Source organism: Rattus norvegicus, chromosome 11 (genome assembly GCF_021556685.1).
Source record: "Rattus norvegicus strain SHRSP/BbbUtx chromosome 11, alternate assembly SHRSP_T2T, whole genome shotgun sequence".
NCBI lineage: Eukaryota > Metazoa > Chordata > Mammalia > Rodentia > Muridae > Rattus > Rattus norvegicus.
The window spans coordinates 95,157,664-95,170,088 of NC_141544.1; the positions used below are offsets into that span (position 1 = coordinate 95,157,664).

Genomic DNA, 12,425 nt, shown 5'->3' on the forward strand with positions numbered 1-12,425 from the left:
TAGTTACTATGAAAAGGATAGTTAACACTATATATGTATATTAAATTATTCCTCAAATGATTGAAAAATTTTGATACATGTTTTTATGCAATCTTCTATTTCTCTTTGCTAAAGAATTTAAGCTTTAAGGACAGGCATTATGGTGCCTGCAGGTCTGTAATCTCAATACCTTAGAGTTTAAGGCAAGAGAATCGTGAGTACAAAGTCAGAGGTGGTTACAGAATAAAACTCTGTCTCTCTCTCTGTCTCTTTTTGTCTCTCTGTGTGTATGTGTGTATCTGTGTGTGAGAGATACACACACGTACACACACACACACACACACACACGGAGAAAGAGAGAGAGAGAGAAATAGAGACAGAGAACTAAAACCAACTTTAGTCTTCAATATCACTAAATAGCTAATATCCAATGAAAGAATCTTCTTATATTTGCATAAACCAGTCATTCTAGCTTGGAAGGACACAATAGACTTTGTATAGCACAATAAAACCTTTGTTATATATTCTGTCTCCTCAGTGAACATGCTCATGATACAATGGAACAATTGGACCAGTAACTCTGACTTCATCCTACTAGGATTATTTGACCACAGCTCTCTTCACACTTTTTTCTTTTCCCTCATCCTGGGTATCTTCTTCATGGCCTTCATAGGAAATTCTATCATGGTGATTCTCATCTACCTCGATGCCCAACTCCACACCCCCATGTACATCCTTCTCAGTCAACTTTCTCTCATGGATCTCATGCTCATCACTACCACAGTACCCCAGATGGCCTTCAACTTCCTTTCTGGTAACAAGTCCATCTCCATGGCTGGCTGTGGACTCCAGATATTTTTCTATGTATCTCTACTTGGAGCAGAGTGTTTTTTGTTGGCTGCAATGGCCTATGACCGTTATGTAGCTATTTGCTACCCATTAAGGTACCCTATTCTCATGAGTCACAAAATATGTGGCCTCATGGCTGCCTCCTCTTGGATTCTTGGCTCTCTTGATGGTATAATAGAAGTTGCAGCTGCATTGTCTTTTTCATATTGTGGTGCCAGAGAAATACCTCATTTTTTCTGTGATGTTCCTGCCTTGCTCACTCTTTCATGTAGTAATACCTTGATATTTGAAAAGATTATATTTTTCTGCTGTGTAATTATGCTTACTTTACCTGTAGCAATCATTATTGCTTCATATACTCGTGTGATTCTGGCTGTTCTTCATATGGGCTCATCTGAAAGTCGCCATAAAGCTTTTGCCACCTGTTCCTCTCACCTCATGGTGGTGGGAATGTACTATGGGGCAGCCATGTTCATATACATGCGGCCCTCTTCTGGTCGTTCTCCCACCCAGGACAAAATAGTGTCAGCTTTCTACACGATCCTTACTCCAATGTTGAACCCCCTCATTTATAGCCTCCGGAACAAAGAAGTAGCCAAAGCATTCAGGAAAGTGTTAGGGATTGATAAGGTAGCAGCATGAGTTAGCTGATTTTTATGCCCTGTTTTTAGCCATGTTTTAAGTACTTAGGTACTTAAGTACCATAATTTAAAATACAGCTTGATGAACGTATTGAAGGCAAGACTTCCCTAGACTATAGAGCAATGTCATATCTCTAAAAGCATACATTATGTAAAATTTTATATTGTGAAGTCATGCATTCCAAAAACTAGTATTTCCCATCATTGTAGATATAACAGAAAACTGTTTTAAAAGTTGGCAATTTTTATTTGTTCAAATATGCCATTTATTTTTTTGTGGCAAGTTCAATGTATTATTATCAGTACCATACAGTGCTTGCTCATATAAAATATTTGATATTTTTCTCTTGAGTCCAAGCTACTTTGAGCTTAGTTTTGCTAAAATGAAGCTACTAATTTTCTACTAATTCTTAACTTTGTATTTAGTTGTAAGAATAAAAATAAGTGAAAGTAACAGTGAAGTGACAAAAGAGATAGACAAGATTGAGGTGTAGGCAAGCTATGTATATTATTCTGCAAAATACTTAAGAATGTGGAGCTTTCATTTACTTTATTCTTGCATAGGCATTCATATCCTACACAGGAGAGTGAGAGAGAGAGTAATAAAAAGTTGTAAGGATAATATATCATGGTTTGTTTGCATGCATCACTTGTCAATTAAAAAAACTGAGCATAGAAAAGGTAGACTAAAAGGTAGGACACATAGGAGTCAAAAGGATTTTGGAAAGAGCCTGGCATTGAATATCTGCCTATGAAGATGATACATGTGTGGGACGCATGGGACATGAACACAGGTAACCAGATGTGCCAGAATATAGATGAGAATAAATGGGGCTATTTATGATCAATAAGAGAAAATTCTAGCAATATAGTCAATGTATTTGTAAATATATCTTGAGTCTGAGACTTACCCCTGGGATCATGATCATGGTGATGGTCATAAAAACGAGACACTAATTCTACATGATTCCTCTGAGTATAAATTCTGCAATGTGTTTTCTTTGTCCTGTCATGTACTGCAATCTCTTAATTTTGTAATTTTGATTAATTGCTTAATTACTGATAAGAACAATTTTAATAAAGAAGTATATCTTTTCTAAATATGAATTTTCCTTCAATGTCTTGGTATATTGTGATGGTATTCTTATGAAAGTAAATGTAATTAAGTAGATTCTAATGTTTCTAAGAAAAAAAAACTGCTGTTACCTAATGTGACTATAATTTTTCTACCAAAACCTGTCTGACAGAGTCTGGTTTTGTCCCTAGGAGTCTGAGGAAGCTGAAGTCTAGAAATTTGTTAAAGCTGTGGTCTCATTTGAAGCCCATGGTTGTGTATACTGACATAATTCTGGAAATAACTACCTTTCTATGACTCTTGGAAGTTTGTATCTTTCAGGCCAGAAGGAAAGCAGTTTTGTCTCCATATAATGCTTCGGTCTTCATTTAAAGCCTGAAGATTAGATAGGTCCAGACAGGATAATCTGAATTGTTTTTTTTTAATTAACTTGAGTATTTCTTATATACATTTCGAGGGTTATTCCCTTTCCCGGTATCCGGGCAAACATCCCCCTCCCCCCTCCCCTTCCTAATGGGTGTTCCCCTCCCAACCCTCCCCCCATTGCCGCCCTCCCCCCACCAGTCTAGTTCACTGGGGGTTCAGTCTTAGCAGGACTCAGGGCTTCCCCTTCCACTGGTGCTCTTACTAGGATATTCATTGCTACCTATGAGGTCAGAGTCCAGGGTCAGTCCATGTATAGTCTTTAGGTAGTGGCTTAGTCCCTGGAAGCTCTGGTTGGTTGGCATTGTTGTACATATGGGGTCTCGAGCCCCTTCAAGCTCTTCCAGTTCTTTCTCTGATTCCTTCAACGGGGGTCCTATTCTCAGTTCAGTGGTTTGCTGCTGGCATTCGCCTCTGTATTTGCTGTATTCTGGCTGTGTCTCTCAGGAGCGATCTACATCCGGCTCCTGTCAGTCTGCACTTCTTTGCTTCATCCATCTTGTCTAATTGGGTGGCTGTATATGTATGGGCCACATGTGGGGCAGGCTCTGAATGGGTGTTCCTTCAGTCTCTGTTTTAATCTTTGCCTCTCTATTCCCTGCCAAGGGTATTCTTGTTCCCCTTTTAAAGAAGGAGTGAAGCATTCACATTTTGATCATCCGTCTTGAGTTTCATTTGTTCTAGGCATCTAGGGTAATTCAAGCATTTGGGCTAATACCCACTTATCAATGAGTGCATACCATGTATGTCTTTCTGTGATTGGGTTAGCTCACTCAGGATGATATTTTCCAGTTCCAACCATTTGCCTACGAATTTCATAAAGTCGTTGTTTTTGATAGCTGAGTAATATTCCATTGTGTAGATGTACCATATTTTCTGTATCCATTCCTCTGTTGAAGGGCATCTGGGTTCTTTCCAGCTTCTGGCTATTATAAATAAGGCTGCAATGAACATAATGGAGCACGTGTCTTTTTTATATGTTGGGGCATCTTTTGGGTATATGCCCAAGAGAGGTATAGCTGGATCCTCAGGCAGTTCAATGTCCAATTTTCTGAGGATCCTCCAGACTGATTTCCAGAATGGTTGTACCAGTTTGCAATCCCACCAACAATGGAGGAGTGTTCCTCTTTCTCCACATCCTCGCCAGCATCTGTTGTCCCCTGAGTTTTTGATCTTGGCCATTCTCACTGGTGTGAGGTGAAATCTCAGGGTTGTTTTGATTTGCATTTCCCTTATGACTAAAGATGTTGAACATTTTCTTTAGGTGTTTCTCAGCCATTCGGCATTCCTCAGCTGTGAATTCTTTGTTTAGCTCTGAACCCCATTTTTTAATAGGGTTATTTGTTTCCCTGCGGTCTAACTTCTTGAGTTCTTTGTATATTTTGGATATAAGGCCTCTATCTGTTGTAGGATTGGTAAAGATCTTTTCCCAATCTGTTGGTTGCCGTTTTGTCCTAACCACAGTGTCCTTTGCCTTACAGAAGCTTTGCAGTTTTATGAGATCCCATTTGTCGATTCTTGATCTTAGAGCGTAAGCCATTGGTGTTTTGTTTAGGAAATTTTTTCCAGTGCCCATGTGTTCCAGATGCTTCCCTAGTTTTTCTTCTATTAGTTTGAGTGTGTCTGGTTTGATGTGGAGGTCCTTGATCCACATGGACTTAAGCTTTGTACAGGGTGATAAGCATGGATCGATCTGCATTCTTCTACATGTTGCCCTCCAGTTGAACCAGCACCATTTGCTGAAAATGCTATCTTTTTTCCATTGGATGGTTTTGGCTCCTTTGTCAAAAATCAAGTGACCATAGGTGTGTGGGTTCATTTCTGGGTCTTCAATTCTATTCCATTGGTCTATCTGTCTGTCTCTGTACCAATCCCATGCAGTTTTTATCACTATTGCTCTGTAATACTGCTTGAGTTCAGGGATAGTGATTCCCCCTGAAGTCCTTTTATTGTTGAGGATAGCTTTAGCTATCCTGGGTTTTTTGTTATTCCAGATGAATTTGCAAATTGTTCTGTCTAACTCTTTGAAGAATTGGATTGGTATTTTGATGGGGATTGCATTGAATCTCTAGATTGCTTTTGGTAAAATGGCCATTTTTACTATATTAATCCTGCCAATCCATGAGCATGGGAGATCTTTCCATCTTCTGAGGTCTTCTTCAATTTTCTTCTTCAGTGTCTTGAAGTTCTTATTGTACAGATCTTTTACTTGCTTGGTTAAAGTCACACCGAGGTACTTTATATTATTTGGGTCTATTATGAAGGGTGTCATTTCCCTAATTTCTTTCTCGGCTTGTTTCTCTTTTGTATAGAGGAAGGCAACTGATTTATTTGAGTTAATTTTATACCCAGCCACTTTGCTGAAGTTGTTTATCAGCTTTAGTAGTTCTCTGGTGGAACTTTTGGGATCACTTAAATATACTATCATATCATCTGCAAATAGTGATATTTTGACTTCTTCTTTTCCGATCTGTATCCCCTTGACCTCCTTTTGTTGTCTGATTGCTCTGGCTAGAACTTCAAGAACTATATTGAATAAGTAGGGAGAGAGTGGGCAGCCTTGTCTAGTCCCTGATTTTAGTGGGATTGCTTCAAGTTTCTCTCCATTTAGTTTAATGTTAGCAACTGGTTTGCTGTATATGGCTTTTACTATGTTCAGGTATGGGCCTTGAATTCCTATTCTTTCCAGGACTTTTATCATGAAGGGGTGTTGAATTTTGTCAAATGCTTTCTCAGCATCTAATGAAATGATCATGTGGTTCTGTTCTTTCAGTTTGTTTATATAATGGATACAGTTGATGCTTTTCCGTATATTAAACCATCCCTGCATGCCTGGGATGAAGCCTACTTGATCATGGTGGATGATTGTTTTGATGTGCTCTTGGATTCGGTTTGCCAGAATTTTGTTGAGTATTTTTGCGTCAATATTCATAAGGGAAATTGGTCTGAAGTTCTCTTTCTTTGTTGTGTCTTTGTGTGGTTTAGGTATAAGAGTAATTGTGGCTTCGTAGAAGGTATTCGGTAGTGATCCATGTGTTTCAATTTTGTGGAATAGTTTGGATAATATTGGTATGAGGTCTTCTATGAAGGTTTGATAGAATTCTGCACTAAACCCGTCTGGACCTGGGCTCTTTTTGGTTGGGAGACCTTTAATGACTGCTTCTATTTCCTTAGGAGTTATGGGGTTGTTTAACTGGTTTATCTGTTCCTGATTTAACTTCGGTACCTGGTATCTGTCTAGGAAATTGTCCATTTCCTGCAGATTTTCAAGTTTTGTTGAATATAGGTTTTTATAGTAAGATCTGATGATTTTTTGAATTTCCTCTGAATCTGTTGTTATGTCTCCCTTTTCATTTCTGATTTTGTTAATTTGGACACACTCTCTGTGTCCTCTCGTTAGTCTGGCTAAGGGTTTATCTATCTTGTTGATTTTCTCAACGAACCAACTTTTGGTTCTGTTGATTCTTTCTATGGTCCTTTTTGTTTCTACTTGGTTGATTTCAGATCTGAGTTTGATTATTTCCTGCCTTCTACTCCTCCTGGGTGTATTTGCTTCATTTTGTTCTAGAGCTTTTAGGTGTGCTGTCAAGCTGCTGACATATGCTCTTTCCTGTTTCTTTCTGCAGGCACTCAGCGCTATGAGTTTTCCTCTTAGCACAGCTTTCATTGTGTCCCATAAGTTTGGGTATGTTGTACCTTCATTTTCATTAAATTCTAAAAAGTTTTTAATTTCTTTCTTTATTTCTTCCTTGACCAGGTTATCATTGAGTAGAGCATTGTTCAATTTCCAAGTATATGTGGGCATTCTTCCTTGATTGTTATTGAAGACCAGTTTTAGGCCGTGGTTGTCCGATAGCACGCATGGGATTATTTCTATCTTTCTGTACCTGTTGAGTCCCGTTTTTTGACCAATTATATGTTCAATTTTGGAGAAAGTACCATGAGGAGCTGAGAAGAAGGTATATCCTTTTGCTTTAGGATAGAATGTTCTATAAATATCCGTTAAGTCCATTTGGCTCATGACTTCTCTTAGTCTGTCTACATCTCTGTTTAATTTCTGTTTCCATGATCTGTCCATTGATGAGAGTGGGGTGTTGAAATCTCCCACTATTATTGTGTGAGGTGCAATGTGTGTTTTGAGCTTTAGTAAGGTTTCTTTTACATATGTAGGTGCCCTTGTATTTGGGGCATAGATATTTAGGATTGAGAGTTCATCTTGGGGGATTTTTCCTTTGATGAATATGAAGTGTCCTTCCTTATCTTTTTTGATGACTTTTAATTGAAAATTGATTTTATTTGATATTAGAATGGCTACTCCAGCTTGCTTCTTCTGACCATTTGCTTGGAAAATTGTTTTCCAGCCTTTCACTGTGAGGTAATGTCTGTCTTTGTCTCTGAGATGTGTTTCCTGTAGGCAGCAGAATGCAGGGTCCTCGTTGTGTATCCAGTTTGTTAATCTATGTCTTTTTATTGGGGAGTTGAGGCCATTGATGTTGAGAGATATTAAGGAATAGTGATTATTGCTTCCTGTTATATTCATATTTGGATGTGAGGTTATGTTTGTGTGCTTTCATTCTCTTTGTTTTGTTGCCAAGACGATTAGTTTCTTGCTTCTTCTAGGGTATAGCTTGACTCCTTATGTTGGGCTTTACCATTTATTATCCTTTGTAGTGCTGGATTTGTAGAAAGATATTGTGTAAATTTGGTTTTGTCATAGAATATCTTGGTTTCTCCATCTATGTTAATTGAGAGTTTTGCAGGATACAGTAACCTGGGCTGGCATTTGTGTTCTCTTAGGGTCTGTATGACATCAGTCCAGGATCTTCTGGCCTTCATAGTTTCTGGTGAAAAGTCTGATGTGATTCTGATAGGTCTGCCTTTATATGTTACTTGACCTTTTTCCCTTACTGCTTTTAATATTCTTTCTTTATTTTGTGCGTTTGGTGTTTTGACTATTATGTGACGGGAGGTGTTTCTTTTCTGGTCCAATCTATTTGGAGTTCTGTAGGCTTCTTGTATCCCTATGGGTATCTCTTTTTTTAGGTTAGGGAAGTTTTCTTCTATGATTTTGTTGAAGATATTTACTGGTCCTTTGAGCTGGGAGTCTTCACTCTCTTCTATACCTATTATCCTTAGGTTTGATCTTCTCATTGAGTCCTGGATTTCCTGTATGTTTTGGACCAGTAGCTTTTTCCGCTTTACATTATCTTTGACAGTTGAGTCAATGATTTCTATGGAATCTTCTGCTCCTGAGATTCTCTCTTCCATCTCTTGTATTCTGTTGGTGAAGCTTGTATCTACAGCTCCTTGTCTCTTCCTTTGGTTTTCTATATCCAGGGTTGTTTCCATGTGTTCTTTCTTGATTGCTTCTATTTCCATTTTTAATTCCTTCAACTGTTTGATTGTGATTTCCTGGAATTCTTTCAGAGATTTTTGTGAATCTTTCAGGGATTTTTGCGATTCCTCTCTGTAGGCTTCAACTTGTTTATTAATGTTTTCCTGTGATTCCCTAAGGGAGTTCTTCATGTCTTTCTTGAAGTCCTCCAGCATCATGATCAAATATGATTTTGAAACTAGATCTTGCTTTTCTGGTGTGTTTGGATATTCCATGTTTGTTTTGGTGGGAGAATTGGGCTCCGATGATGCCATGTAGTCTTGGTTTCTGTTGCTTGGGTTCCTGCGCTTGCCTCTCGCCATCAGATTATCTCTAGTGTTACTTTGTTCTGCTATTTCTGACAGTGGCTAGACTGTCCTATAAGCCTGTGTGTCAGGAGTGCTGTAGACCTGTTTTCCTCTCTTTCAGTCAGTTATGGGGACAGAAGGTTCTGCTTTCGGGCGTGTAGTTTTTCCTCTCTACAGGTCTTCAGCTGTTTCTGTGGGCCTGAGTCTTGAGTTCACCAGGCAGCTTTCTTGCAGCAGAAAAGTTGGTCTTACCTGTGGTCCCGAGGCTCAAGTTCGCTCGCGGGGTGCTGCCCACGGGCTCTCTGCAGTGGCAGCAACCAGGAAGATATGCGCCGCCCCTTCCGGGAGCTTCAGTGCACCAGGGTTCCAGATGGCCTTTGGTGTTTTCCTCTGGCGTCCGAGATGTGTGTGCAGAGAGCAGTCTCTTCTGGTTTCCCAGGCTTGTCTGCCTCTCTGAAGGTTTAGCTCTCCCTCCCACGGGATTTGGGTGCAGAGAACTGTTTATCCGGTCTGTTTCCTTCAGGTTCCGGCGGTGTCTCAGGCAGGGGTCCTGCCGCTCCTGGGCCCTCCCCCACTGGAGCCCAGAGGCCTTATACAGTTTCCTCTTGGGCCAGGGATGTGGGCAGGGGTGGGCAGTGTTGGTGGTCTCTTCCGCTCTGCAGCCTCAGGAGTGCCCACCTGACCAGGCAGTGAGGTCTCTTTCCCACAGGGTCTGGGAGCAGATAGCTGCTGCGGGCCGGGATCCGCGGGTGTGGGACTTCCGGTAAACACAGGACGTGCCCGGTCCTAGAGGAATTCTGCCTCTGTGTGTCCCGATTTCACCAGGCAGGTTTCTTGCAGCAGACAAGTTGGTCTTACCTGTGGTCCCGAGGCTCAAGTTTGCTCGCGGGGTGCTGCCCACGGGCTCTCTGCGGTGGCAGCCTGAATTGTTTTTTAAAACTCATTTCATTGTGGTTTGTATGAAATCTATTCATGGTAATTACAATAGCATATTTTGATCATTGGTGACACTTTAGGGTTCTCTCATCCAGGCTAACATGGTATCGCAGAGTCATATACAAACAGATTTAAAAATACAGTAGCTAAAATTTTAACTAGTTAAAATGTAATGAAATATTGTAATGTTCAAATGACAAGCTCAATTCAATCATCTAAAAATCCCTTAAAATCTACAATGCTTTTAAAAATGGATTGATTTATAATTTGAAGGTTGATTACATATTTCTAATTTTTAAGGACTATTAGGTTATTTTTAAAAATAATCTTCAAAATTCATTTAGATTATGACTATAATATTTCCATTGAGGGGATAAAGTAGAATTACCCATGAGCTCATATATATATATATATATATATATATATATATATATATATGTACATATATTTATATATGTTCCTTGGCTACATAGTGAGTCCAGTTTAGCTTGGGATATGAAGTGAGACCGTGTCTTAAAAATTCTGAAAATAGAACCCCAAGAAGCTACCACCTGTGATCTATGTGCAGAACCCTTGCATACATCACATGGATGCAGTGCTTGGCATCCTATGATTATTAGTTCCATTCACTTGATACCTGAGGTACTGTTTTCAGATAAGAGAATGCTCTTCTCAATAAGTACCCAATCACTACCTTAACCTTCCATGACTTCAAGCGCCACATCTTACGATTTGCCTTCTGAGCCAGTTTTGTACCTTTCATCTACTACCACACCATTCTGTACAACCCTGAAGATCTGGAGCTTAGCCATTTGCATAATTCACAGACAATACTGTTCCTGAGCCTTTGGTGTACTTCAAGTATGGCTTCCTTTGTCCCTACTCAGTGAAACTCAACTGAAGGCTTTGCTGAGTGCCAGTGTGTCTTAATGATAACCCCTATGCCCTTATCTCTGTCAATTTAATCTTAAATTTTGAGGAATTACAATGAGAAACTATTAGCTGTACCAATGATTTAATTGTGTGGGAGGAGATTTTACCTATGTGTAGGTGAGCTAGAAACCCTTTTTGATATGGCAATAGCATACCACTGCTGAATGACCTCAAGACTGAAATTAAGCACTTTAAATCCTGCCAAGTTTTGGTAACAACAAATATAGGTCGGAGTTGTTATTTTAAAATGGTGGAAAAAATTGTCCCATTCCAAAAGGTTCAACCAACCACCTAACTCCAGATGAGTTCCCATTCCAAAATCTATTAAAACATTGTGCATGTCTCCTCCAAAAATTAGTGCTTAAATAGAAATGTTCTCTAAATAAAGCTATTGAGAAGATATAGACAATTTAAAATAGCTAATATGTGTTCAAAGAATAAAAAACAATATGAACAGATGTTAAAATGTGGACTTGAAAATAGAAGAAAACAGTTGAATAAAATAAGGTAAACATTGCTCTTACTCTCTTACTCTCTCTTACTCCTCTTGCTCTTTGTTCTTCTCTCTTCTTGCCCCCCCTCCTCCCCTCCATGTGCCCATGGCTAGCTGCCTTTCCCCTCTTCTTCTACTCTCCTCATTAGACCTCTCCATGTGGAAAAAAATAAGGTAAATATTTAAGGGTATGAAAATTTATAAGACTTCTCCAACTCTAGTAGGCATTGTTAATGTGTGTTTTCCAATGTTTAGTAATGCCACAATGGTTCCTAGAGCAAGACTCTTATTGTTCCATAGTACTTCAATAATACAGACTCTCAGAGGTGGGTTTCAAGTAAGAGGATTTACTTTACTCTAGGGTGTAGGAAAATAGTATCAACTCTGACTTATGTTTCTTCTCAGCCCACCATACCTCACATAAACCTGCTCCTCACAGTTAAACACAGGCTCTTTTCTAGGGTGGAATACATATTAGGTACAAACAAGTTCTATCAACTGTCAGTGAAGGGTTTCCTCCAAATCTTAATCTAAGGTAAGTTATTGTCTTTTAGTGAATTGATAGAAAATTATTATTAAACAAATTCTGGACAATGCTTGATAATACACAGTACATTATTAAGCAGACAATTAATGGAACTTGGTGTCAAGAATATTTAAAGGGAGTTGAAAATGTAGACTTGAGTAATTCTGTTGTCTAGTGAAGTGATGGGTAATGGGCTCTTTTCCTTTCTTGTGTCCCTTTAAATTTTGTTCTCATTCTACAATACTTCTGGTAGAGTAGTAGGTGTGGAACTTGACTGCCATTGACAGAGACCTGGTAAAGAGATAAGTATGTAACTAAAGAATAGAGTAGGTCACCAATATTGTTGGGTATCACTAGATCAGTGGGTGTTATGAGTGTATAGTGATGCCATTACTTGTAATCTTAAATGTTTACATTTCTATTTGCGTGCAAACCTTGCTTAGGGCCTTCATGTTTGCAGTTAAATATTGGCAGTCATAAATGCTGTAGAGTAATAATGAGGATTCCTTCATACCTACCCGAGGGTGACACATGTCTTTATGCATTTTCAAGGCAACCTTTGAAGTGCAGAGAGATGAGAGCTCTCCGTCTCCACACCCCCATTCTGTAGGTTCAGAAACAACCATTACTTCAAGCGTAACTCCAAACCTGAAATAAGGAGTTATATGACAGAAGGCCTTTCAAATCATTCCACCTTAAAGGTAGTTCCATCTAACTCATCAGGTACCATGCACATGCCCTCTTTTAAACAGCTACGAAACAATAAGACCAAATTGATGTATCTGACTTAACAACTATCAGGTTGATATGAGAATTGCTTGGCATCTCCTCAACCAGAGTATTAAAAACCAACTTTCAAATAGAGAAAAAAAGTTATATACTTGCAGC

The 12,425-nt window shown here is 39.1% G+C and overlaps 1 protein-coding gene across 1 annotated transcript; it reads left to right on the forward strand.

Moving 5' to 3' along the window:
- Window positions 1–528: 528 nt before the first annotated feature.
- On the forward strand, window positions 529–1,470 carry Or2m12 (olfactory receptor family 2 subfamily M member 12). Its single transcript, NM_001000041.1, has one exon. The coding sequence runs from the start codon at window positions 529–531 to the stop codon at window positions 1,468–1,470; it is 942 nt and encodes a 313-aa protein (NP_001000041.1).
- The last annotated feature ends 10,955 nt before the right edge of the window (window positions 1,471–12,425 follow it).